This window comes from Pecten maximus, chromosome 11, assembly GCF_902652985.1.
Source record: "Pecten maximus chromosome 11, xPecMax1.1, whole genome shotgun sequence".
In the NCBI taxonomy this organism is placed as follows: Eukaryota; Metazoa; Mollusca; class Bivalvia; order Pectinida; family Pectinidae; genus Pecten; species Pecten maximus.
This window is the reverse complement of record NC_047025.1, coordinates 7,333,366-7,361,365: the sequence shown is the minus strand read 5'-3', so window position 1 is coordinate 7,361,365 and position 28,000 is coordinate 7,333,366. Positions and strand designations below refer to the sequence as shown.

Below are 28,000 nucleotides of genomic sequence, written 5' to 3'. Positions count from 1 at the left end.
TTTGAAGCTGTTCACTATTTTATTTTGTCATGATTATAATATTCTCACCTTGCACCATCAAGGAACTGAATAATAAAAATAAATGTTCAATGAACATTCAGCACGATAAATTCAAGCACTAATTTTCTGTAACTGTTTTGCCTTTTTATTGTAACATACAGGATGAATGACTTATATCTATGTACACTGAACAACCAGGAAATGTTGACCATCATACCGGGTGGTAAGATACATGGCAATATTCACTGTGAGAGCTGGTAGGAATAAAGTTAAGTTACATATATATATTGATGGCCTATATCCATCAGCAATGAATTAAAAAATGTTGGTAATATTTCATATGAAATACGAACCTTCAAATGTACAAATTCAATAAATTTGTAAAATATTTCTATAGTTAATGGGCAAAATTGTAGATTTGGATTAAATGCTTTTAAGACTGCAATGAACACATACTTGGGAATCATTTTCCAGCTGTTAAACTGAAGATGAACATATACCTCGGGGTCTGAACGTCTTCCCTTCCTAACACACACTGGGTACTCCACAGAACATATACCTCGGGGTCTGAATGTCTTCCCTACCTAACACACTGGGTACTCCACAGACATATACCTGGCGGTCTGAACGTCTTCCCTACCTAACACACTGGGTACTCCACAGAACATATACCTCGGGGTCTGAACGTCTTCCCTACCTAACACACACTGGGTACTCCACAGAACATATACCTCGGGGTCTGAACGTCTTCCCTACCTAACACACACTGGGTACTCCACAGAACATATACCTCGGGGTCTGAATGTCTTCCCTACCTAACACACTGGGTACTCCACAGACATATACCTGGCGGTCTGAACGTCTTCCCTACCTAACACACTGGGTACTCCACAGAACATATACCTGGGGGTCTGAACGTCTTCCCTACCTAACACACACTGGGTACTACACAGAACATATACCTGGCGGTCTGAACGTCTTCCCTACCTAACACACACTGGGTACTCCACAGAACATATACCTGGCGGTCTGAACGTCTTCCCTACCTAACACACACTGGGTACTCCACAGAACATATATCTCGGGGTCTGAACGTCTTCCCTACCTAACACACTGGGTACTCCACAGAACATATACCTGGGGGTCTGAACGTCTTCCCTACCTAACACACTGGGTACTCCACAGACATATACCTGGCGGTCTGAACGTCTTCCCTTCCTAACACACACTGGGTACTCCACAGAACATATACCTGGGGGTCTGAACGTCTTCCCTACCTAACACACACTGGGTACTCCACAGAACATATACCTGGCGGTCTGAACGTCTTCCCTACCTAACACACACTGGGTACTCCACAGAACATATACCTGGGGGTCTGAACGTCTTCCCTACCTAACACACTGGGTACAGTACTCCACAGAACATATACCTGGGGGTCTGAACGTCTTCCCTACCTAACACACACTGGGTACTCCACAGAACATATACCTGGCAGTCTGAACGTCTTCCCTACCTAACACACTGGGTACAGTACTCCACAGAACATATGCCTCGGGGTCTGAACGTCTTCCCTACCTAACACACACTGGGTACTCCACAGAACATATACCTGGGGGTCTGAACGTCTTCCCTACCTAACACACACTGGGTACTCCACAGAACATATACCTGGGGGTCTGAACGTCTTCCCTACCTAACACACACTGGGTACTCCACAGACATATACCTGGGGTCCCCTTCCTAACACACATTCATGGTCACACAAGTACAAACATACAAATAGCAACACTTACATTAACAGCCGTCCAGTTTCATTAAAAGCATCTTCATAATTCATAATATTACACTTTAAAAACACAGAACAAATCTGCATATAGAAAAGGAAGAGCTCATTACTAAAATGTAATTCTTTAAAAAGTTTTACAGCACTGTTATATAACTATCCAACCAGCCGGTTTCTGCGGTTATTTCATAATCTCAATACCATGATGTAAGCAGCCAAGTTTTAATTAATAGCAAGTTGTAATAAGATAATTTTAAATAGAAAATACAAGTAATAAATTACAGTGGTATTTGTACTAGGACAAACTAGAACTGTCCAAATCTGATTCGAGGTCACATTTGCTTAATCCGTTTAAGTTTTTGGTCTCTGCATCTGATCCGTCTCTCAATTCCAGTTCCTGTACACTAAAGAGTTCCTCCTCTACCTGTGTATTTTGACGTACAAACAGCGTGACACCGGCCTTGTAGGCTGCGGGAATTGTTATGTGTGAGGTGAGCTGGGCGCGGTGCCGTGGGATTTGGTGTGATAGCGCTGTACATGCTTCACGTAACACATTTACTACTTGACCTGTGAACAAAAAATAAGTGTCTAGTTTTTCTATCTGGATGAAAATTGATGCGAATTTTTAAATTATGCTAAAATGTTTCATTTCTGAAATTCTAGTTATTTTTCTTTTTGAGTATATATGGATGATAAAACTTTCCCTGAATGATAATTTTTTTGCTAGATCTCTTCTTTGATCCGTTACTGAAATGATATTTTACATGTACAAGAAACTTATCCAAAATGTTTAAATAAAGCTGAAATCAATTGTACCTTTCATTTCCAAAACATTTTTTTGTTTTAATTTTTTTTGTTTAAATCTACATGAATGCTAAAACTTCATTCCTACTGAAATTAAACAAAAGGAAATGTTCAAGAGCAAAATTTTGTTTTCTACAATTACAATTATTTTGTTTTGTTTTCAAATGTAATGATTGCACAATGAGCATGGCAGCTGACTTACCAAGTACATTAAATGTTTGCCAGCGTGTATCTCTCTGCTTCAAGAAGTCGTTGAGGGGAGCCCAGTCCCTAAATCTATTGACCACATCTTGTCGTCTGACCAACAGAACTGAGTCACTAGTCAACTGGTCCATAACGGTCTCTGCTGACACGATTTCTAGTGGATTTGTCAAATATACCCCTGTAGATATCAAAGGCCCTGAATCAGTACATGTCACACATTACATAAGCTGACCTTCTGATCACGGTAGATATCAAAGGCCCTGAATCAGTACATATTATTATACATTACATTAACTGACCTTCTGACCCCTGTAGATATCAAAGGCCCTGAATCGGTACATATAAAAAATTACATAAACTGGCCTTCTGACCCAGGTAAATATCAAAGGCCCTGAATCAGTACATGTCACATATAACTTAAACTGACCTACTGACTGACCCCTGTAGATATCGAGGCCCTGAATCAGTACATGTCACATATTACTCAATTATAAACTGACTTACGTCAATATAAAATGACCTTCTGACCCCTGTATATATCAAAGGCCCTAAATCAGTATACAGTGCATTCCACTTAATCGGGTAACGCTTAATCGGGTATTTCGTTTAATTGGGTAAAATTTTAAAAACCAAAACCATTTTCTCTTAAATCATGTTAAAAAAATTCGTTTAATTGGGTTGGAAAAGTCGTATTTTTCGGTTATTCGAATAGAACAATCGGGACCAAAAATAGAAATGCTCCGATTTTCACGAAAGTCATCGCGTATTTCTTTAAGTTTTAGACATTTATCAACAAATAGTGTAATTTTGATGGTTCAAATGTCAAAAAACAGTTAAATATTACCTTAAACGGTAATGTTATGTCGGGGTTTTGTCATGTTCAGAACTGTGTTGTTGTTGATTCTGCCTCGTGTGGTTTTTCCCCAACAGGAAGTCGACTAAGAATTGTGGGTAAAATTAAATGTTATTTTTAGAGTCAGCAGCAGGCAAAACGTAATGGGGTTTTAAAAGCATAATTAAGCGACTAGACAATTAAACTTTTACGTCTGGGATGTAAAATCTTCGAAGCAAAAACCAAAACAATAGGTTTTTACCTGGGTCTGATATTGCTACAGATCGATTGATATCACCGCTTACTGTATGTGGCGAATCCAAAGTGAGGGGTTCGCCACGGGGAAATGTGACGACACCGATACACAGGTGAGTTAAAAATCAGTAGCGAGCAGTAAAATGACAGACGCCCGACGTTAGCTCATAATTCCTATTCAGGTTAGGATTAGAACTGGTTAATAAAAACATTACATTGGATTTCGTGTTGTTTTATCAGTGACTGCCAGTGTCAAGTTCGTATAAATTTATACCACAGGAAACGACCTAAATAAACTCGGTTTCTCCGATCTCTGTGCTTTGGTAATTGGAAATAATATGGAATATTTTAAACTTCAAAGCGAACATAAGAATGTCTCTATGATAAACATAAATGATTTTAGATGTAATTGTCGGCGAGTCCTTAGATCGTATGTCAAATTAGGAACACACGGATGAAACAGGGATGTATGACCCCCCGATTTGAGGTGCTACGATTGTACTGTGCCGGGAATAAGAAAATCATTAAGGTTTTGTTATTTTAATACACACATTTTTATACAATTAGTAATAGTAATCTGACAATTTGACATCAGTAAAAGCACAAACAAAAACACCGTTTATTAACAATAATAACGCAAATATTTTCATCCAAAATCGACCCAAGTCTGACTACCATTACGGACCAAATCCAAGATGGCGACGTGCATTTCGGCTTATCGGGTAAGTCGGTTAATCGGGTAAAAAGTCCCCGCAAATAGGCAACCCGATTAAGCGGAATGCACTGTATTATACTTCTGACCGCTGTAGATATCAAAGGCCCTGAATCAGTACATGTCACATATTACATAAACTGACCTTCTGACCCCTGTAGATATGTAATTAAAATAAGGCCCTGAATCATTACTTGTCACATATAACTTAAACTGACCCCTGTATATATCAAAGGCCCTGAATCAGTACAGGTCACATATTACTTAATTATTAACTGACTTGTGTAAATATAAAATGACCTTCTGACCCCTGTATATATCAAAGGCCCTAAATCAGTATATTATACTTCTGACCCCTGTAGATATCAAAGGCCCTGAATCAGTACATGTCGCATATGACCTTTATTGACTTGTTACCATGTTTTACCTTTAGAGCTCACTCCGTACACCATTTGATGGTGCCAGGCATCAGGAATTGTCCATCCAGGCTTCACACCGCGCTGCAGGTTCAGAGTGGCGATTGGAACAGCACCTTCAACAAACAAATTTTATACTGAAGAATTTGTTATAAAAAATTTCACCTCATATACTTGAAATTCTGTGAGGTATTTTAGGAATGAGAATGCAATAAAATCATGAAAAATTGTCAACGGTTTTTCTTAAATTTAAGTACCTAAATAGAGTAAGTAGTTTGAATTAAGCAATAAAATACACGGCTAAATTCCACTTTGGAAGAGGGCCTAATACTTGACCTATAGACACTTGGCAAAGTCTGTGTATCAAATACAGTGAAAGATTTGACTTATCTTCCAAGAAATATTTCAGGATTTTAATTTAAGTGTAATACATGTAGCAATGACATAGTTATCTCCCCTCTCTGTCATCATTCCAGTGTCCTTGAATGAAAACCTATTTTGACTGCCTGTTAATATCTATACTTCATCTACATGTAATTCAAAATACATTTTCTTCCATTATACTTCCTACAATACTGACTTTGTGAACAAGAACACATTTTTGTCTCTCAATCATATATATAACTTCATTTCTGAGCTATGTTTCTCATGACTTGTACATCTAAACCAGCAAAAATCCATGTGATTACCTTTTTTCATCCAATGCCCCAGCCATTTGAGGAGCTCCACTTTGCGTGGTGGATAGAAATTGAAGAACCGACCACGGATAGCTCCCTTTGTTAACTTTTCCACTCCCTCCAATAGATTCTCAGCTGTTGTACCTGGAAAAATAGCACCTGTTAATAACAGCCTCTGTGGTATAAAGTAAATACTGTATTAATCCAGAAATAAGCAAATGCCCATAAATAAGCCACCTTCTTTTTTTGCAAAATAATCAATTTAAGAAAATAAGCTAAAACTACACAAGTAAGCCCTCCTCAAACTTTAAAACATGCACTAAACTTTAACACTGGATTTGGGGGCTTCTTTGAGGATAAATACTAAACTTTTACACTCGGGAAGGGGGCTTATTTGAGGATAAATATAGTACTAAACACATTGCATATGATGTCATTAAACACTATGACATCACAGCTGAAAAATTTGTACCTGCAGCCACATAATTTTCTTTCTCAAAGTATGTTAATCATATTAACACTGGAATATCAATCTGTCTATTTTAGCATATAAAATACATCTGCACCTATGGAAATATATCTGAGTCTATCATGGATATCTGTACCTATGGAATTATATCTGAACCTATGGAAATATATCTGAACCTATGGAAATATATCGGAACCAATGGAATTATCACATCTCCTGTCTTTAGCGTTGACTTTCAAAATGTTAATTTTATCTTGTATTATTTACTGTAATTAATTTTATTGTTTATAATATTGAATAACTGAATTTGAACATGCTAGTCAATATGATTTGACACCTGTGGTTATAAAGTGTATATATATATATGTATGCTTATAGTTACCTGCGGCCGACCTAGAAAAGAGGTAGTATGGTATTGGCGCCCCTTCCATCCTCAAGTTGGCAAGAATCTGTTTACAGATCTCATCCTTGTCCACTTGGTAATCAAATGCTTTCTATAAAAGTAAACAAAAAACATTCCATGTAGCTAAAAGTAAAAAAAGCCAAGAAAATGGATTAGCTACCATCTTTAAAAAAATCCAGAAAATCTGCCTGCATGTCAGTTTTACAGGTTTGTCATCCAAGTCATGAAAATGTTTGAATGAAAGACAAATAAAAGCAAGCATTGAATTGATTGTGATTTATTTATCTTATGTGAATGGCAGAAGATTGCACAGAGAACATCACTCATTTGGGCAGAAGACACCTAAACAGAAGTAAAATACTTTGACTTTTGTCAACAAGATCCATGTTAATTGATAACAGAATACATGTACTTCAATCTTGGGTATAAAATAAAAAGAAGATTTTCATTTGAAAGCAATAGATAAAAATTCTCACACATCTCACTTTTGCCACGTAAAAAAAAAGAAGAAAAAATCACCTTTCATCTCTTTTGAAAAATAAATGGCCGAGAACCAATTGTTTGTTTTTACCTTACATAAATTGTCCCATTCAACTCTATTCAGTCTGTACCACAACCACGCTTTGAGCTGATGTTCAGGGGCCTGTTTGTTATGTGGACAAACATGGTTGTCTACTCCTTAATACAGTGTATAAAGAACTGCCAGAATATAGGATCACTAGATTTGTTCGTATTTCATTGATAAACATCTCGACCCATTTTCACTGCTTAAAATGAAAATTTCAAATCAGTAATAAATTATATCTACTCACCATTACATTGAGAACTGCTGTGGGACCACACGCAGATGTGCCGATCTGTTTCACTTGCAGGACATATGCCTCATACTCGTTCCAGATCAGCACCTTTTCCACATGACAGTGAGCCTTGTTACCACGGCGACGCCGCTGTTCATATTTCGGTATAACCTACAATGACCACCATTATGCATCACAAAATGAGGCAAATAAATGTTAAACATAAAGCAATGTTCCCTTGTCACCCGAAACCTCTCGTCTGATAAAAAATTATGAGTTATCTCCCTTAGCCAGCTTTTTGATGCTCACTTTTTGATTATCAATATATCACCTCTTCTATATATCATACCAAGATCAAACTCTTAAGTACATATTAAGACTACCAATCGACCAAGTAAGTTTTATACAGTTGTGTAGGTTTAGCTTGGTTTTTGTGTTGTTGAACGTCCTATCAACAGCTACGGTCATTTAAGGACTGAATCGTGCTGGTAATTATAACACAAATCTCTGCACAGCATACAATGATAAACAATATAAAGATATTGTTTGTATTAATGTTCCAAACAAAAAAATCATTTACATTATCTTATTAATACAGTATATGCACAAATCTGTGAATTACCATCTGACAAAAAAATCTGATTAGTCTGGTGAAAATTTGTTTCATCTGATAAATATTTGAGACAAAAAAGGATAATAAAATATCCTATTCAGTCTGGCAATCCTTAAGTCAAAAGGAAGTTAGAAAGTTTTGTAAACATTTCATTTGTCCATATAAATTCCATGGAGATTTCTCTACAAACCTGGGCCACATTGTCGGCAGATTTGACGACTTCCTCCTTGACCACATGCAGACTGTTATCACCGGTCAACAGCGGCTCCAAACATTCAATCTCTTCATAGATTGGCTCATCAGAACTCTCCCTAAATGTAAAATTAAGCTTTTAATAACAAGGAGATAGATATTCAGAAATCTGTTTGGTTCATTAAGCGACACAGTTAACGGTGTTCAAATATATTACCAGGGTACCGAGATAGTTTTTTTTATAAAATAATGATCGTACCCTGAGGATTCTTCCAGTTTGGGCGGTAATTGCATGATGACAGCATTCTGTAGGGCATGAGTGAGATTCTCCAAGTCCCCCATGTACATACACTCAGTGTTGCTGTTTTGGGGTGCACAATCCTCCTCTCCCTCCAGATTGGAAGCCACATCCCTCATAAAACTCTGGGAGACATTTTCCTCCTCATCCGAAGATCCCGGCGATAACCTGTTTTCCCTATCCAGGGCAGCTTTATAGAAAATCTTTTCTCTGCGATTACTGGCAGAGTTTTGAAAATTTGCACCGGGTACCTTTTCCTGCTTGCATAAATCTGGATTGCAATATGTGTGAAAGTTTTCATTATCAGCGTGAAGGTGGGGATCATATCTTTCCATATTATTGTCAAAGTCATCGAAGCCAGTACAGCATCTGTCGTAGTTGAGATTATTGGTGAGAGAGGCAGCACCCTCTTCTAGCATGTCCTCGCAGCTGTTAGCTAAGGATGCCTGATGAACACCGTCACAGTTGTTGGGATAGCAACGTTCATCAGACAAAAACGGGGTCAGGATCTCGGCGTCTCTGACAAAGGAGAAAGACTGGTTAAGTCCTGCAGATCCTGGAAGATCCGAGTCAACAAATTCTAGAAAATCTGCCTCTGGGGAATATACAACAGATGAATCGGAACCCATTTGACCCCCGACCTCACTTCCACTTTCACTTTTACCAGTACAACTGCCCAATCTTGACAATGGCTTGGTTGGTCTGGTTGTATTGTCATGTTCATTGTCTTTTGAACAGACATGATTAGACAATCTATCACAGAGCTTCAAATCACTTGGAGAATCATCTAAAAATAGAACTCTACTTTCACTTTCATCTTCCCTGTGTCCATTTGCTTTCCCTTCATGAAATGGTAAAGGCTCCTGTGGGAGGACAGGCATTTCATTTCTATCTTCCTCTCGTTCTGAAAAGTCTGGGATCCGAGGTTCTGCATTTACCCCGTACCCCTCATCCTCATCAGATGAGGTAGAAGAGGAACTTGTTGAACTACAGGCAAATAGAAGCCGGCTGGCTTGAGAAGGAAAGTCTGTGTCAATGTAATCACCTATCTCATCTAAGCTATCATTACTAGCAGGGCGTGGAAGCTGTTGAATTTGTGCATTTGGTAAGAATGGCATAATAGGTGATCTCTGCATTTCGGATTCAGGTTTTGGCATGTTTTCTTCACAAGAAATATTATTCATTCCTAGAATTTGTGGAGCAAGCTGACCTTGACTAGTTTGGGACTGGGAATATCTGAACATATCATTATCATATAAAGAAGAGTCAAAATTATCACAGTGAAAATCATTAGGATTAAAATTTGAGTCAGATCCACTGGACAAGGAAGATCCTCCACTGTCCTCTGGCACTGCAAGCGGGGCTAGAATACAATCACTCCTAACCATCATTACTGGATCAAACGGAGGGCACAACCCACTTCTTGTGGAAGAGGATTTTGACCCATTGCTGTCAGTACTTTCACATCCAGTTCCATTGACAACACTTTCAGTTTTTGTTGTAGTATCAGCATTATATCTTGCATCACTATCAGAAAACATTGGTCTTTTTAATTCCTGTGTCGGTTCGTGGACAAGATGGAAATTCCAGTCAGTCCCTCCATTGCTTGACGACTTTGCTATCTGTGATTTGGAACTTTTCTTTGATACTTCTGCTGGCATAATAACAATATCATCCAGATCTTCTTCAGAGCTAGAATACATTTCTGGGTATAAATATGCCTCCCCGCGGCTTTGACTTCGAACGTTATTTTGTTTTTTGTTCCTTTCTTTTTTGTCTTTTCTCTGTTTGACCAATCGACTCCATGAAATAGTTTTAGGCCTAACTGCTTGGCATCCTTTAGATCCCTGATCTTCCATTCCACCATTACCCACAATGAATCCATTTGGCATTTTAATATCATCGGAATTTCCCAGTGCACATCCTGTTTCAATACTGTTCCCCATGGCTTGCTCGGCCAGGGAGTCTACTTCTCCATTGCAGATTACTTTTATCTTTTCATTTCCGGAATCTAGATTCTGATTTCCATTTGATCTTAGGATCGGGATATCAAGATCTGGGTATAAATGATCATTACGACGGGAAGTTGCAATTGCTACTACAGGTGGAAGTGTGTTCACTGGACTTCCATCTGTGGGATTATCATTAAGTGGTGTGTTGTTGTTGTCAGGTTGTTTGGTAGCATCATCTGCACCTACGTCAGTGCCTGCAACTGTCATTGTTTTACTTGTTGTACCATTGCCTTGCTGGACCTGCACCCTTAACCCAACTGAAGGTACGGCCACTGGCACTCTGTTCTTCACCTCTTCAGATTCAATGGCTATTGCTGATACATGGCCGGTTTCTCCAGTCGCCATCTATTCTCTAGCTGGAAATAAAAATTATAAAATCATAAACATACAATCAAAAAATTGTTGATGCTTTTTTCAGATGTGCATTTGTTTTTTTTGTTTTTTTTTGTAAAAAGCAGTAGAACAATACAAAACTTCCAGAGATTTCCAGAGTAATTTTGAAAATGCAGAAACTTTTTCATGGTGTGGTATGAAATAATAGCACCAATCACTGTTTCATTGGCAGCAGATATAATATATTCCATAACATCTATTTACAGGTTCCCAATTAAGATGCAAAAAGAAATGACTTGATTTGATAACTAAACTTCCTGTCAAATAACCTTTTTGTACCATAATTGTAGCACAAGTTAATTCAAAAGACAATATAATAGGTTAAGAGAATATCCTTGATGAAGTCTTATTGCTTTGATTTGTTAGTTTATTTTGTTTGATGTCCTATTACATGTAACAGCCAGGGTCACATGCCAGGTTTTGGAGGTGGAGGAAAGCCCGAGTCCCCAGAGAAAAACCACCAGCCTGTATAAGCTGATCAGTACCAGGCAACTATGCATGCCCCACATGGGTTTCGAACTCGAAACCCAAGTTCGAAACCCAGAGGTGGAGGGCTGGTGATATTAAAAGTGTCGGGACACCATAAGCACTCGGTCACCACTGCCCCTCTAAATCTAACTGCAGTTTATATATATTGAATCTGCCAAGATGCTTCTATTCAAACCAACAAAAGATCAACTAACCTGTGAATACCCAAGGAAAATCAAAAAGTTAATTATTATTATTAGTATTTTATAATTGTTTGAATTTGAAAAAGATATTTTTAATAACATAATCGTATTGCAATCTTCAGGAGCAATATATCAAAGATCACAGCTAGGTGTACAGTAATCAGATTTGACTACCCTACAGCTGCCTGCTGGTATCTAGGTGACATCTGCATCCAAACCTTTCCAGTAGCTGTATAAACACTGTTGGCGTTCAATTTCCAATTTGTTTGACTAATTTATATATATATATAAATGTATAGATTATTTTAGGACACAATATTGAATTGCTCTTCCTAACCAAATTTATCTACCGAAGCAAAATTTGTGCTTATTTTTTATGAGTTCTCTGCCAAATCTGATCATGCCAGACCTCAGTCTTGTCTGGAAAACAATTTCGAGAACATCATTAATTACGCATATCTTAAACCAGTGAAAATGGTCAATTGATTAGCCTGCCACTTGAACAAAATGTCAAGTTGACGAACGTTTGTCTTTAAGGGTTTCAAGCAGATGTACAGTTTAGAAAGCTATACTTCATAGATTGATAATTTACCTTAGGCTTAGCTTGTTAAAAGCTGGAAATTTTAGAAAAAATGACAAACATCGGGAACGGTTTTCCTTAAGATAGGACAATGTAAAATCCCGTCGACATTCCAACAACATATTAGAAACAATCTGACACTTACCGTTATAATGAATAACATTTACATAGCAGATGAATAGGACAAAATTATAGTTTTTGGTGTCATTCACAAGGTCCAAACTTTCTTCCGCCATATTGCTTGATGGGTTTCACTTCGGATTTCCTCTTACGTTTGGTACGATGATAAGCACATTGTTAGATGCGTTCCGAAATAATAAATTTCAGGAATCTTTACAACAAGCCAATCAAAATCCTCCTTACATCAGTGTATACAAAGGTGATTAATAGAAAATGGCTGAAAATAATAAGTTGTAGAAGAGGATATGTAAGGTATGTCTAGGTTATTTTGCTGACGTTAAGAAAATTACAAGTCTATCAATGGCTTCATATTGAAACACAAGTTGATTACATGAAACGGCCATGCAAAAAGTCTGCTTGTGATGAATGTTCTAGTGATTTTACATTAGAAAAAATATTTCTTATGTATTTGAAAACATTTCACGACGGTATTGTTAATAGTCAATTGTCTACTGCACTGTAGATATTATATACGTATATTCCACAGACTAGGTCTGACTTATTTTTTAACTGTATTGTCATTGATGTCTTGGCTGGAGTCTAAGGAACTTCTCCGAGCCATTTGGTCGTTTCTGTATATCTTCCAGTTTCACATATATTCAGCTTAGAAGCAAGTACAGCTGAAGTAGGCAAGAACTTTATCATTTCAATCCATGTTCATTGATTTTAAAATTTAAAGGTGCTTGCTGATTCAGCAGACACAATTTCATTTGGTATTGCGTTCCAGTTGTTGTCAACACCACTTTCTTCATGTTTGCATAGGTCCCTAGCTAGTACACTTTCATACAATATGCCAAATTGGGTATCCATGGCCAACTGACTCAATTTTCCGAGACAACTTTGTATTTCATTATGGAGTGAGTCGCAATATTAAAAGATACAATTTTCAGATTTTGGAATAGTTAATTATTAATAATAACAGATAACTTTCTGTCCTTTGCGCCGTATACATATAAAACTTCTGGACATTTTCCAATAGTTTTCCCAAATAATATATATTGTATATGTTACATTATATTAACACTCAATTCATCAACTCATTTAATCACACAAAATATATAATATCCAGGTACTTATATAAGAGGTTTATCAAAAGACCTTAAAAACACCATCCCAACAGATGTGTATTGTTTATATACTTTTATGCCTACACGACAGATTTTTCGGCTTTATATACATATATATACATATATTGTAAAAATATATCAGTGTTGTTGTCTCGCTTGTGGAAGTGAGTCGGCACTGATGCCAGATGGCAGCACTGTTGCTAACATTTCATATAAAATGTTCGCACTTTGATCTAGATGTGAACGTTGCTCAAAAGTGAAAGTCAAACTTAAAGCACATTTGGTATGTATGATAAGATCATATATAGGGGACACCAAAACACATTCACAAAAGTATGTAACTTTGGAGATAATGATTTTGTTACAGTATATGATTGATGTGTAATAATATATGTGTGACAATTGGGAACCTGTATTCAAATAAATAATTATATATAATGTACAAAAGAAAATGGTAAACATTTGAATATGCACATGCATATGTACGGTATATACATATAACAAGAGTTTGTTTGGTTTATTTTTCAGCGAGAACATTACAAAGGAAATGGAAATGCCATCACCACCTTGGATAAAGCCATGTGATAAAAATGACAATATTTTCATTAAAAGTGTTACTTAAAAGCAAGGTTTTATAATTAATTTTTGAAATGTAGCATCAATTTGTGTCGGTATCTCGCAGAATGTATGCCCAGATCTTCGGGAAGTCTTTCAGACGAACCATTCTGTTATTACCATTACTTCTGTTGTTCTTAATGGTACCAGCTGGAAGTCAACTCTCTGACAATGTGAAATGTAACGAAACTTCTCCACTGGAAAACATCAAAATTGAATATGGAAGTAAAGTTGTCGATCATGGTAAGTACACAATGTAATTATATTAAGTTGCAATCGTCTCATTAAATGATTTTATCAATTGCAATGAACTGGTGTATTTATAAGAACAAAACTTGTCTATGTGTTAATGAAAATTTATTGCTGTTGATGAGGTACATGAAACAAACTCAAGACAATTTAATGTTGCTATATAGGCCGGGTCCTGTTTTCCTGTTACATCAATTTTTATAGCTTTAAATTTCAGTTAAATTAAAATAAAAAAGCAACTTTTTAATCCTGTATTTATTTTTTTTAACCACCCCCCCCCCCCCCGTCACCAAAAAAACCTCTCTTTATTTTATAGGTCCCTGTTTTGTATGTACCATGGTGATTTTCAAGCTTAGAATAACAGATAAATTTTGGATTCTTCTAATTTAGCTACACCAGGATATGTTTTATGAATTGGTAATAAAGTATATCCGTAGTTTCTATAAAGATTTTTTTCATCATGGTTTACCATGTTTTTAACTGATTTTTAATTGTTTGTTTCAGAATACATTGTGTCATTTAATGGGTATTATAAGGCGCAAACAAGAAAACGTTATCTCACTGCTGCCCTCCATAATTCAAATGTTGTGTCGTGGAAAATCATGCCGAGAAACAACCCAGCAAACGATTATCCCAGCGACTTTGAAGTAGTCAAGGTAGGCCATGCATGCTGGCTGATCGTGATAGAATTGTCCTTCAATTTCAACAGCTATTCATTTTGTAACTAGAGGTGTGAATGGCCAGGTTTGGTTTTGGTTTTTTATTGTTGAACATCCTGCTATCAACAGCTATGGTCACTTTAGGACGGAGAATAGCCAGGAAATTAAAGTGACGATACAAAACAAATCACAATGCTATACATAATGATTGATAAGTCATATTTTTATAGATTCGTGATTATATAAGTTGCTTTAATTTTTCTTGATGGCCTATATATCTTAAATTCAGAAAGCTCAGTATACATGAGGTTGATGATGGACAATATTTGTTTTGCTGTAAGTAAAGGGAAATAATCAGTCCTCATATGTATATAGCAACCTGTTGTGTTACAGTTGAGTGACGGAGGCAGGGCGGGGGTTGAGGGTCTACAGGATCATCCACTGGTTCGACGAGTCACACCACACAAACAAGTGACCAGGACGCTCAAATTTATACCAGGTAAAAATTATATATTTCTTAAATTTGCACACAAATTCCACTTTATAAAGAAATATTTTTGAATTGATGAGGATAATTTTATAAGAAACTAAATAAGTTATGGTTTTAAGACTTAAAGCATTGAAAGTGAAAAAAATAAAATGGAAAACTGTGTACATAGCAGGATCTCTCATTGTTTATGGAAACAGGAGAAACTTCACAAATGTGATAAAACGTTTTGGTATGAAAGTAAAGAAAAATGAAACTATTTAGTAATTATACCACAGTAATAGTTTGTACAGTCTTTGGCCCTGAAACATCTAAGTTATCGAAGGGCCCTAAGTCTTTGGCCTTAAAAGACCCAAAGTTGTCGATGGGCCCTGTTACAACAAAAAAAAAAACAAAAAAAACTACAGGTTGAATTGGTATTTTGTGATTTTTCTCCAGACTTGGGTCACAAGGATCAGGTCAGACGCAGTGATACTGAGAAGGTGGAAGTCCACTCAGATGTTAACATAGGGGAGGAGGTCAAAGAGTGCAACTGTACCGACAAGGATGAACCCTGCCCAATCTCGTGTGACCCCAAAAAGAATAAGAACCGTCGTAGTCTTTCTCTGGTATATATGCTTCATTGATATTTATTAAGTTCTAGTCATGTATAACATAATTCTGTATTCCTCCAGATCAAAATTATTAGTTGTCTTTAACTGTTTTGGTGTTTTGTTAAAATATTGCGAATGAATATTCGGGAGGACATGTACAAGGGTAGATGGGTTTGGGATCTTCCTTAGAGGGTCGAATGGGTTTGATGTTTTCACCATTCAACATACAGATTCTCAGGGGTAGAAATTAAGCTAGATCAGGTTGAATACCATTATGCTGTGACCTGGTACCCTGTCTGAATATCTGGTATCCCGTCTCTGTTCATTGATCAGTACTTGATTTCTGCCGATTCAAAACAATAAAAAGGTTTGCATATGTATTTTCTATTCAGTTGAGTTACAATAAAAACATATGTTAGATATTCATAATCAGTTAAATATTAGTAAAATGTAATTTTATATGATATTATAAAATATCTATGTTAATAACACTGATACGTTTTAATCTTTTATATAATATATTCAATATATGACACATTAGAAATATTATAAATAAGTTATGTTAATACTGAAAATTTGTTTGCTTATGAGAAATATACAAGAAAGAAAGTTATAAACATAAAGAATTATTAAGTAAAATAGCCCATATTTCTAAAAATAACATCTCTCAAAAATAAATACATAAAAGCTCTGATAAAAATATTGCGGAGACACATGTTAATGGTTTATTTTGGCAAAACCAAAATTTCCACAGCAATGCCTTCTTACTGTACATCCTAATCATAAAAATATTTATTACATATATCATTATATATAATATATATATGATTAATTTTTCTTTGTTTTCATGGTCAATACTCAAATGTGATTGGTCGAAAAATTCTTTTCATTCTTCTATGAAAGAAATTCTGAGAATGGCGCGAAAAATGTGACGTCACAATACGACAATTGAAGTTGCGTATTGATTTGAGAAAAAGAATCCCATTTAAAACCAGTAAAATTGTACATAAAACATGTTTTAAATTAGAAAATCATTTTCAAAAATTAATTATAAGCGTTGATGTCAATTTTTTTTTAGTTTCATCGGGGTATGAAACAAATTTTGTTTGCAAACTTCTGTAAGAATCCGCTACGATACCCCGATGAAACTAAAAGAAAATGACATCAATGCTTAAATATATTATGGTTTGAAACCACACAATAAAAAAATGAGTGATGCAAATTGTTAAAAACATAAGATAATAGATGTTGACTGGGACTTGAAAACCTGTTCAAAACCTGCTCAGTAATCCATACATGCATCAGTTGTTGATGAAGGCGTTGATAACTATTGAATGTTTTCCATGTTTCTAGAGCGCAACATATTGGCACTCTCCAGTCCGTTACAGAAACAGACGTCTGCTCAGAGCTGTCCCAAAGCAGGTAGGTCTTCAGGATAATGGTTATGTGTCAGAATAACAGAATCTTACTGGGTCTAACTTGGGATATCTCAACCAAGTGTAAGAGTTTGGCCATTCAGCACATGGCTTGCTGAGTGCTGGCCAGCCAAACTCTTTCACAAGGGTTGAGATATCCTTGTTGCGGAACAGACACATGTTTGATTATTTTTCTAACATACTTGCATCCAAATGTAAGTTTTTATGAAAGTTTTTCATCGACCATCTTTAATAATCATTGGAATGTGCGTCAAAATTGATGACGTCACAATAACGTAACATCATCATTATACGTTGAGTAACCAAGCTGTTAATGATGACGTCATAATTTTGACGCACATTCCAAGGAGCATTGAAGATTGCGCTATGAAAAACTTTCATAAAAACTTACATTTGATTGCAAGTATGTGAGAAAAATAATCAAACATGGGGTCTGTTCCGCGAACAAGGATATCTCAACCCTCGTGTAAGAGCTTGGCTGGCCAGCACTCGGCAAGCCTCCTACTGACTGGCCAAACACTTACTCTCGGGTTGAGATATCCCTGTCCACGGACCAGACTGATGTAAGATTCTATTAATATTTTCCCTAGCAACCCCCGGATAATCCAGTGAAGTATGTGAGAATACAATGTCTAAACTGTACAGTAATATTTAAGGGGAATTAAATTTAGTTATATTTGCAGCTATTAAATACATTGAGAATATCATTTCCTGGCGAATATTTGTTTAATAAACATACTCCTTGGTATACATAGAAGTGTTATCTGCAGATAGTTTACAAAGCATGATTGCACCAATTTTAATACCTGTGAAATAAGTCACCTTGAACAACCATGAGATATTAGCCTGGTAATTTAACAACTTTGCAGTACTTTGTGTTTGTCAGAATAAACAAGAGTTGTCAGAAGTCAACATAGTTTGCCTTGTGGTTGAAATTAAGAATAAGTTTTTTGAAAGTAGGTCAAAGGTCATGGTCAAAGTCAGCAGGTCTGCAAGTGTAATACCAATGGAAATCATGTCACGAGGAAAACACACATCAAATACCTAAGCTATATGCTCAGTATTGACACAACACCGTTTTATAAAAACTTAAACCAGCTATCTACAGACAACACTGGGGGTCTGGCATTACTAATAGACTAAGTGTCAATAATATTATTTGGTTTTTCAGATTGTGAGTGCTCTCCAGGCCGAGATTTTGTGGAACATGGGTTATACAGGTACAGTAGGAGGATCAGTAGGACTCCTCCATGTCTATGTAGAAGTGATAATCACCATGTTGAGGTTTAACAGATTTAAAAAAAATATTGTAGACTGACAATATATGTTTGTTAATTAAAGGAGCGTTGTTGCTATAGGAACATTGTTACTATAGGTCCATTGATTCCATGGATATATTGTAGCTATGGGAACATTGTTACTATTATAATAGATCCATTGATATATTGTAGCTATGGGAACATTGTTACTATAGATCCATTGATATATTGTAGCTATGGGAACATTGTTACTATAGATCCATTGATATATTGTAGCTATGGGACATTTTAACTATAGATCCATTGATTCCATGGATATATTGTAGCTATGGGAACATTGTTGCTATAGGTCAATATTAACTATTAAATACTGTTAACAGATGCTAACTATAATCATGTCCCTAGATAGAGTCTCATATACTATAACATTGTTTAGTAATGACATGTAAATGCATCACAGAATGTAGATATACGTAGGGCAACATTTGTTGTCTATAGGTACGGGTGTACAGGTGGCTTTGTTTGTTGTCTATAGGCACAAGTGTGAAGGTGGCTGTGTTTGTTGTCTATATGTACGGGTGTGAAGGTGGCTGTGTTTGTTGTCTATAGGTACAGGTGTGAAGGTGGCTGTGTTTGTTGTCTATAGGTACGGGAGTGAAGGTAGCTTTGTTGGTTGTCTATAGGTACGGGTGTGAACGTGGCTGTGTTTGTTGTCTATAGGTACGGGTGTGAAGGTGGCTGTGTTTGTTGTCTATAGGTACAGGTGTGAAGGTGGCTGTGTTTGTTGTCTATAGGTACAGGTGTGAAGGTGGCTGTGTTTGTTGTCTATAGGTACAGGTGTGAAGGTGGCTGTATTTGTTATCTATAGGTACGGGTGTACAGGTGGCTATGTTTGTTGTCTATAGGTACAGGTGTGAAGGTGGCTGTGTTTGTTGTCTATAGGTACGGGTGTGAAGGTGGCTGTGTTTGTTGTCTATAGGTACAGGTGTGAAGGTGGCTGTGTTTGTTGTCTATATGTACGGGTGTGAAGGTGGCTGTGTTTGTTGTCTATAGGTACGGGTGTGAAGGTGGCTATGTTTGTTGTCTATAGGTACGGGTGTGAAGGTGGCTATGTTTGTTGTCTATAGGTACGTGTGTGAAGGTGGCTGTGTTTGTTGTCTATAGGTACGGGTGTGAAGGTGGCTGTGTTTGTTGTCTATAGGTACGGGTGTGAAGGTGGCTGTGTTTGTTGTCTATAGGTACAGGTGTGAAGGTGGCTGTGTTTGTTGTCTATAGGTACAGGTGTACAGGTGGCTATGTTTGTTGTCTATAGGTACGAGTGTAAAGATGGCTGTGTTTGTTGTCTATAGGTACGGGTGTGAAGGTGGCTATGTTTGTTGTCTATAGGTACGGGTGTGAAGGTGGCTGTGTTTGTTGTCTATAGGTACAGGTGTGAAGGTGGCTGTGTTTGTTGTCTATAGGTACGGGTGTAAAGGTGGCTGTGTTTGTTGTCTATAGGTACGGGTGTGAAGGTGGCCATGTTTGTTGTCTATAGGTACGGGTGTGAAGGTGGCTGTGTTTGTTGTTTATAGGTACAGGTGTGAAGGTGGCTGTGTTTGACACTGGACTTGCAGAAGATCACCCACACTTTAAGAAAGGCCGAATTAAAGACAGATCGAACTGGACCAATGAGAAGACACTGGATGATGGTAAGTGGTTTTGTAGTGGATTAAAATCTGATGACCGTTTTTGTGTCGCATGCAAAAAGGTATCACAATTTTGGTGGTGTTGGCGTCGTCAGCACAGATATATTCGTGTGATAACTCAGTGCCCTTGTGCTGATCAAACTTCATGCAGATCTTCCTTACCAAAACTGCTGGCTTAGGATTGCTTTTCAGGTCCAATGGTCAAAGGTCAAAGTCTCTATTGCTGAAAAAGAAAAATTTGTTTTTATGCTATAATTCAAGTTCCTTTTGGGCGATCAAACTCAGACTTCATGAAGATCTTCCTCACCAGAACGCTTAGGATTGCATTTCAGATCCAAAGGTCAAGGTCACTGTTACTAAAAATAGAAAATTTAGAAAAAAGTTCCTTTGAGCCCATCAGACTCCATTTTCATTAGGGATTTCCTTACCACAAGTGCTTGTAATTGTTTATTGCTAGTCCAAAGGTCAAGGTTACTGTTACTATAAATAGAAAATCTGTTTCCAGGCAATAATTTTTATAACTCCAGTTCTCTAGGGCTGATCAAGCTCAAACTTCTTGAGGTGCTCATTTACCGAAAGATCGTGCTCTGTTTTGCTGAATTTAGAGCATATTTGAGTTATGCTGGTCTTGCTTACTTTTAACATTATTTCTTGAAGTGAGAAATATATCTATATCTTCGTGATTACCCAATTTGCTGCGCAGGTGACACATCCACTTCTGTGGAATTCTTATTGAAATATTTAATTCAAGTCTGTTTTGATTTATTGAAAGATAAGTAAATAAAGTTTCAATTAGCAGTAGTTATATATCTGCAGATGGCTTGTAATTTGACTTGTGTTAGACTAAACTTTGTAACTTTGACTTGTGTAGACTTAACTTTGACTTGTTAATTGTGTAGGCCTTGGACATGGTACTTTTGTGGCAGGAGTGATAGCCAGCTCCAGGGAGTGCCTTGGGTTTGCTCCAGATTCTGAGATCTACGTCTTCAGAGTGTTCACAAATAATCAGGTACGAGAGGTTTCCGATATCCGTCCCATCTTTGTGATGTCTGTCAGAAGAAATATGTTGTAAGATTAATTTGAAGTTACTTCACAGTAATAGTGTATGTTATATCTCAAATTTTTGTGATTAAAAGTAATATTTCAAATTCTTGTGATTAAAAAAATATTTCAAATTCTTGTGATTTAAAGTAATATTTCAAATTCTTGTGACTTAAAGTAATATTTCAAATTTTTTTGTGATTTTAAGTAATATAAATTTCAAATTCTTGTGATTTAAATTAATATTTCAAATTCTTGCGATTTAAAGAACTATCTCAAATTCTTGAATAGGATTTCAAAACCTTTGCACCAATTATTGGAAAATTTCAATATTTATCCAGTAATAAGCCCATGTCTGGTATAAACCTACCCACGTCTATATCAGTTAAATGCTAAAAGTGTTATTTCATCGGCTACAGTAAGCCATTCTATGAAGTGATGTATTGGTCCCCTGAACTTATTACTTTTATTACGATATAAATATTAAGTTTTGAAGAAGGCGCAAATGAATGTACTTAGTTTTGTGGTTTAACACATTGGTAAGATCACATTTTTTATCTCTGGACTTCTTGGATTTTGTTTTGAATGGTAATTAGTGACTTTTGGGACAGTGTCCAGATTGTCATGTGTAGCCCTCCACATGTGCTGCGTCTATTGTTAGTGGATGTAATTTGTGTTGCAGGTGTCTTATACGTCCTGGTTTCTAGACGCCTTTAACTACGCCATTCTAAAGAAGATCAACGTGCTCAACCTCAGTATCGGTGGTCCCGATTTTATGGACCACCCATTTGTTGACAAGGTAGGGTGTACAGACAAATAGGTCGTCACTGTGAAAATTTATTAATAGAAACTTATTTGTAGGTTGAATCAAGGAATATTAGTTTTAAAATACATTTATGATTAGAATGATAGCTTGATATGTATTTAAATGATGAAACTCTCAGTATATGGTATGTCGCTTTTCATGTTTTGATATCTGCCAAATTTGTGTCAAAAGTGTCACACATATAGAGGTTACACAACGAGTGGTTGTTGGATATGGAAATTATTTTACACAAGTAAGTTATTTTTTAAAAGTTACAAAAGACACGAGCTTTAGCGAGTGTTTTTTGCAACTTTTAAAAAATAACTTACGAGTGTGAAATAAATTCCATATCCAACAATTTCGAGTCGTGTGACCTGTTTCTACCACAATAATATCGGCTTGAATCAAAGGGAAACGTGGCAAAGTATAATTTCGCGTATGCAAATAAAGTGTACCGGTGACGTCCGGGACCCGGTGATGTGACGTCATTAGATTATTGATGACGTCAATAACAATTGCAGCTTGGGTCAAAGTTCACCGTGTTAGCCAATCAAAATGCGTACAGAGTTTATACCACGTGTGGTATAAACAGATTGTTAATCAACAGCTGTAATGATTAACTGATGGTCTGAGAGTTGAATAACAAATGGTATTGTATTGTGGTAGAAACCTTCTTTATCCAACTGCAATAAGCCATACCTGGTAATAAGCCCACCCATATATATTGCTGACAATAGTCATTTCATTCTCCTACAGTTAAGCCCCAAAACTTTGTATGTATAATGATCATAGTTTTTTGTGTGTAAATGTAGAAACTTTAGATGTCTGTTATATTGCCTTTCATGTTCAGAAATATTTACAGCCATATTTGATGTATCCTCAGGTGTGGGAGTTGACTGCCAACAAAGTTATTATGGTGTCTGCTATAGGCAATGATGGACCACTGTATGGGTAGGTATACCATTCCATAACTCAGACTTTGTCACCAAATCACAAAGATAAAAATTCATTAAGTACCCATTAGTCTCCAGGGGTCGCTGTAAATAGAACTTAATGCTAGTTCTCTGTTTGTCTCCAGCGGGCGCTGTAAATAGAACTAAATACTAGTTCTCTGTTTGTCGTCAGGCGCTGTAAATAGAACTAAATACTAGTTCTCTGTTTGTATGTACCATAGCTCTATGGGTGTAGCTGTGTGTTAACCTGTCCTGTCTTGTATACAATTTCATTTAAAACTGCCAAATCTCACATATTCAAATTCCAGCTCATCCTCTATTTAATGTAGAAGCCTATACCTGGTTATAAGCCAAACCATGGGTATTACAGTTAGGTAAAACTGCTAATGAATGCAATTTCATTGTCCTGATAAAACAACACCTCCCTCCTCCCCTCCCATGCCTGAAAAACTCAAATTTTCTGAAATGTTCTTATGTTATAGATATATTATTACGTTATCATTTGAAATGTTAATGTTTACCTTCTTCAAAAATATGGTACCATACCGCAAACCCCCCCCCCCCCCCCCCCCCCCCCCCACCCACACACACACACCTAGAGAAAAAAAATTGACCAAAAGTGGGGAAGGGGCTTATTTACATAAATATGAAAAATATAAATGCAACAATTATAACTACCAGTACAATATTTGTTGTATTTATATTTGTGCTTCCATCGCAACCACAAAAACAACAAAAGTTTATACACTACACACTTTTCATTTTTTGCTGTCACACAGTGTATTAACATTAGACAGCTAATAAAATCATAACCAGGTGAGCTATATTTTAATTCCCCTTTTCAATGTTTTCTGTGAAAACAAATTATTATGACAAGAATTAACACTGCCTATACAAGTGTTAATATGATCTTCTACACCGTAACTGTAACTTTAAACGATGTGTTTATTTGTATGTACAGTACTCTGAACAACCCCTGCTGACCAGATGGACGTGATCGGAGTCGGAGGTATCAACTTTGAGAACCAGATTGCCAGATTTTCTTCACGAGGAATGACAACATGGGTAAGAAAGAAATTGTTACGGTGATTGGTTCAAGGTTTTGGATTTGTAGAAGAAATGATGTACATCAAGCTAAATCTCTAGGATATGATCCAGTGATCACCACGGGCTGTTTTACTATGGAGCAGCGCCATAGTAAAATGTCTACCCGCCATAGTAAAATCATGTAGCGCCATAGTAAAAAAAATCTGCCCCGCCGATCTTCGTATTCAAAACTCTGTTAACCCGTGGTGAGCCCCAGATACCGCCGACTGTGTAGTGTTTTACTGACTGCACAGGTAAGAGCTTGAGGCCAGTTAATTACCTGTTCACACGCCAGGGAGACTTTTGACACTTCATTCAATGACCCTGACGTCCAATACCCCGACGAATTAACCGATGTAATTATATCAATCATACCAATATTAATTGATCAGACCGCGTTCCGCGTGTTTGTGTTTTGACAGCGGTTGATCTGTGTCGAATAAAGGCTTAAATGACGTCGACAATTAAAGTCAAACGCATATATGACCCCGATTACTTTGTAACACACGTGACATGGATGTTGCGTTTGCAAAACGAAAGTAACATGGACTGTAGAACAAAAAGACCGTTGATGATAATTTTATTCTGTAATCATGAAGCGGCAACTAAAGCAGCAGTCTATTGAATCATTTTTCGAGAATTCGCCGAAACGATAGAAGGCTTAGCCCGGTCTGTTCACCGACAAAGTCAAAACACGGATCGTCATTTTTACCGACTGAATGAAGAAAAATATTCATGGCTAAAGTACGACGAAGATGAAGGTAAGTTATTTAGGTGTCAAATGGTTACTAAAATGTATTTTGTATGATATAAATCTCTTACATGTCATAATAAAATATAATTTTTTTAAATCATTTTTTTTTAAATGTTATTGGCTAGTTTGTATGACTGATTTATAGGCGTATATTTAATATAAAAAAACTTAAAAGATGTCTAGTTGATATTTGAAAAAAATGTATTATTTCCAAATTTCACATTAGTGACTAATATATACTGACTTTGTTTAATCACAAAACCAAAAATTAAAATTAATTCTTTTTCAATATTTTCAGTGATTAGGTGAAAGTATTTATCTAGAGTGAAAGTTTCATGTTTAAACATTTTATTAATTTATTTTTATTAACTTTGAATGTTTCATTTGATTTGTAGGCATGTTTTGTAAGCAGTCTGCTTACAAAACTTAGCAGACTTATGGACAGAGATCAGAAAAAGAAATATCACTATCGCCACATTGTTTGATCCTGATGACAATTAAGTGTGAAGTTGTGCTGTAAGAAAATGGACAATTTGTGTGTGAAAATGACTGACAATTGTGACATTGGAAATCATATTATATTAGTGCTGTGACATTACATATTGCTATTGTGTTTAGTGTGATATCATAGTGCTTATTATTTTAAGAAATTTGAGCTTTGGAAGTGTATCAGTAACATTTAATTAGTAATCTGAAAGAGAGATAGAGAGAGACCATGAGTTTGAGAAAGTCTGAGTTGGTAAAGAGAATGAATGAAGAACGAGCAATGTATTAATTTAAGGATGTACAAATATGGATGAGTCAGAGATTGGTAAATGCTGATTGCTGTATTTATTTTTCTTACATATTGAATAAATAAATTCATATCACCATGATTAAAATAGTTTATCATTATTTCTGAAAACAATTTCTAAGAGGATTTTAATAACTACTGCACAACAAATCATCTCCCTAAAAATGAAAAGGGACATAACTCATGTAAACAAATTATCTCCCTTTAATTAATTAATATTGGTCTTGCGGCGCGCTGGGAAAATGATCCCGCAGTTTCCTCCATAGTAAAATCTGAAGCCATGGTGATCCCTGTGATCTTCAAAGTAAATGTATCAGCTAGTATTAGTAATTGGTCAGGTTCTTTTTCTGTTCTTTATTTTTTGATGTAAGTCATATAGATAGCTGTGTGTCTTTGGTTTTGCCTGACATGTTCCAGAGGTGCAGAGTGAAAGTGAAGATAACCCCTGGATTATCGAGGATGTAAAAAGTCATAAACCATTGTTTTACTTTCGTACCATTAACTTACGAAACATTGTTTTACCAATTTGTACTAGGAACTCCCCCAAGGTTATGGACGCGTCAAGCCAGATATTGTAACATACGGATCTGCTGTCCGCGGATCAGCCCTAAAGTAAGTAGATTTCCTTCAGTGTATGTCACTATAAGTCCATACCGATAATTCTACCGAGTCGGATCCAACTAGTGTTAGGGGTATAGTAACTGTTGTTCTTAAGTTTCCAAAACTACTGGCGACAAATATGTTCCTGTATTCCATATTACGTATCATTGTTTATCTATTGTTTATCTATTGTTTATCCATTGTTTATCTATTGTTTATCTATTGTTTATCTTTTGTTTATCTATTGTTTATCCATTGTTTATCCATGGTTTATCCATTGTTTATCTATTGTTTATTGTTTATCTATTGTTTATTAGGTCATCTGACCCGAAGGGTCAGGATGACCTATAGTCATCATGTTTCGTCCGTCGTCGTGCGCCGTGCGTAAACTTTTCACATTTCAAACTTCTTCTCAAGTTCCACCAGTGGGATTGAGCTGAAACTTGCCTGAAATGATGCTTGGATGGTCCTGACCAAGTGTTGTTATTTTTCGGGTCAGTCTGAAATCCAAGATGGCCGCCATGGCCACCATTTTGAAAACACATTTGAAACTTCTTCTCAAGTTCCACTGGTGAGATTGAGCTGAAACTTGCCTGAAATGATCCTGGGATGGTCCTGACCAAGTGTTGTTATTTTTCAAGTCGGTCAGAAATCCAAGATGGCCGCCATGGCAACCATCTTGAAAAACACATTTTAAACTTCTTCTCCAGTTCCACTGGTGCGATTGAGCTGGAAATTGGTGAGGATGTTAAGGAAGGAGAGCCAATAAAGTGTTGTTATTTTTCGGCTTCGTAAAAACTTCGACATTGCAGCCACGGCAGCCATTTTGTAACATGATTGCGCAATCATGGTTCTTCTGAGCAACACCTATTTCAAACTTCTTCTCAAATTCCATCAGTGGGATTGAGCTCTTACTTACCAGAAATGATCCTGAGATAGTCCTGACCAAGTGTTGTTATTTTTCAAGTCGATCAGAAATCCAAGATGGCCGTCATGGCAACCATCTTGAAAAACACATTTTAAACTTCTTCTCCAGTTCCACTGGTGCCATTGAGCTGGAAATTGGTGAGGATGTTAAGGAAAGAGAGGCAACAAAGTGTTGCTATTTTTTGGCCTCGTAAAAACTTTGACATGGCAGCCATGGTGGCCATTTTGTAAAATGATTGCGCAATCATGGTTTTCCTGAACAACACCTATTTCAAACTTCTTCTCAAATTCCACCAGTGGGATTCAGCTTTAACTTACCAGAAATGATCCTGAGATGTTCCTGGCCAAGTTTTGTTATTTATCGGGTCAGTCAGAAATCCAAGATGGCCGCCATGGCAGCCATCTTGAAAAACACATTTTAAACTTCTTCTCCAGTTCCACTGGTGCGATTGAGCTGGAAATTGGTGAGGATGTTAAGGAAGGGGAGCCAACAAAGTGTTGTTATTTTTCGGCCTCGTAAAAACTTTGAAAGGGCAGCCACGGCAGCCATTATGTAACATGATTGCGCAATCATGTTTTTCCTGAACAACACGTATTTCAAACTTCTTCTCAAATTCCACCCGTGGGATTTGGCTCTAACTTACCAGAAATGATCCTGAGATGGTCATGGCCAAGTGTTATTATTTTGAAGGTAGGT

The 28,000-nt window shown here is 36.6% G+C and overlaps 2 protein-coding genes across 5 annotated transcripts in view; one reads left to right on the top strand and one right to left on the bottom strand.

Moving 5' to 3' along the window:
• LOC117337471 lies at positions 1–12,380 on the bottom strand. Of its 4 annotated transcripts, none has more exons than XR_004534843.1 (10): positions 12,260–12,380; positions 8,420–10,826; positions 8,159–8,279; positions 7,371–7,526; positions 6,538–6,649; positions 5,699–5,830; positions 5,021–5,125; positions 2,793–2,972; positions 1,697–2,353; positions 1–1,516 (listed from the first exon to the last, which is right to left on the bottom strand). XR_004534843.1 is itself a non-coding variant. In XM_033898466.1 (9 exons), exons 2-9 carry the CDS (start codon positions 10,813–10,815, stop codon positions 2,082–2,084), a joined length of 3,474 nt encoding a protein of 1,157 aa, XP_033754357.1. In that variant the 5' UTR covers positions 10,816–10,826; positions 12,260–12,380; the 3' UTR covers positions 1,554–2,081. The 4 variants fall into 4 exon arrangements, 1 of the variants encoding a protein (XP_033754357.1); XR_004534845.1 differs by having other exon boundaries at positions 1–1,395; XR_004534844.1 differs by having other exon boundaries at positions 1–1,432; positions 1,730–2,353.
• A 122-nt stretch (positions 12,381–12,502) lies between these two features.
• LOC117337362 (membrane-bound transcription factor site-1 protease-like) overlaps positions 12,503–28,000 on the top strand; it is a 38,383-nt gene continuing 22,885 nt past the window's right edge. The window contains 14 exon segments of the mRNA XM_033898320.1: positions 12,503–12,546; positions 13,890–14,219; positions 14,730–14,881; positions 15,278–15,383; positions 15,810–15,979; positions 17,318–17,386; positions 18,572–18,620; positions 20,231–20,347; positions 21,244–21,353; positions 22,068–22,184; positions 23,074–23,141; positions 24,105–24,117; positions 24,119–24,208; positions 26,312–26,388. Of these exon segments, the coding sequence (XP_033754211.1) occupies positions 14,045–14,219; positions 14,730–14,881; positions 15,278–15,383; positions 15,810–15,979; positions 17,318–17,386; positions 18,572–18,620; positions 20,231–20,347; positions 21,244–21,353; positions 22,068–22,184; positions 23,074–23,141; positions 24,105–24,117; positions 24,119–24,208; positions 26,312–26,388 (1,313 nt within the window). The 5' untranslated portion in view covers positions 12,503–12,546; positions 13,890–14,044.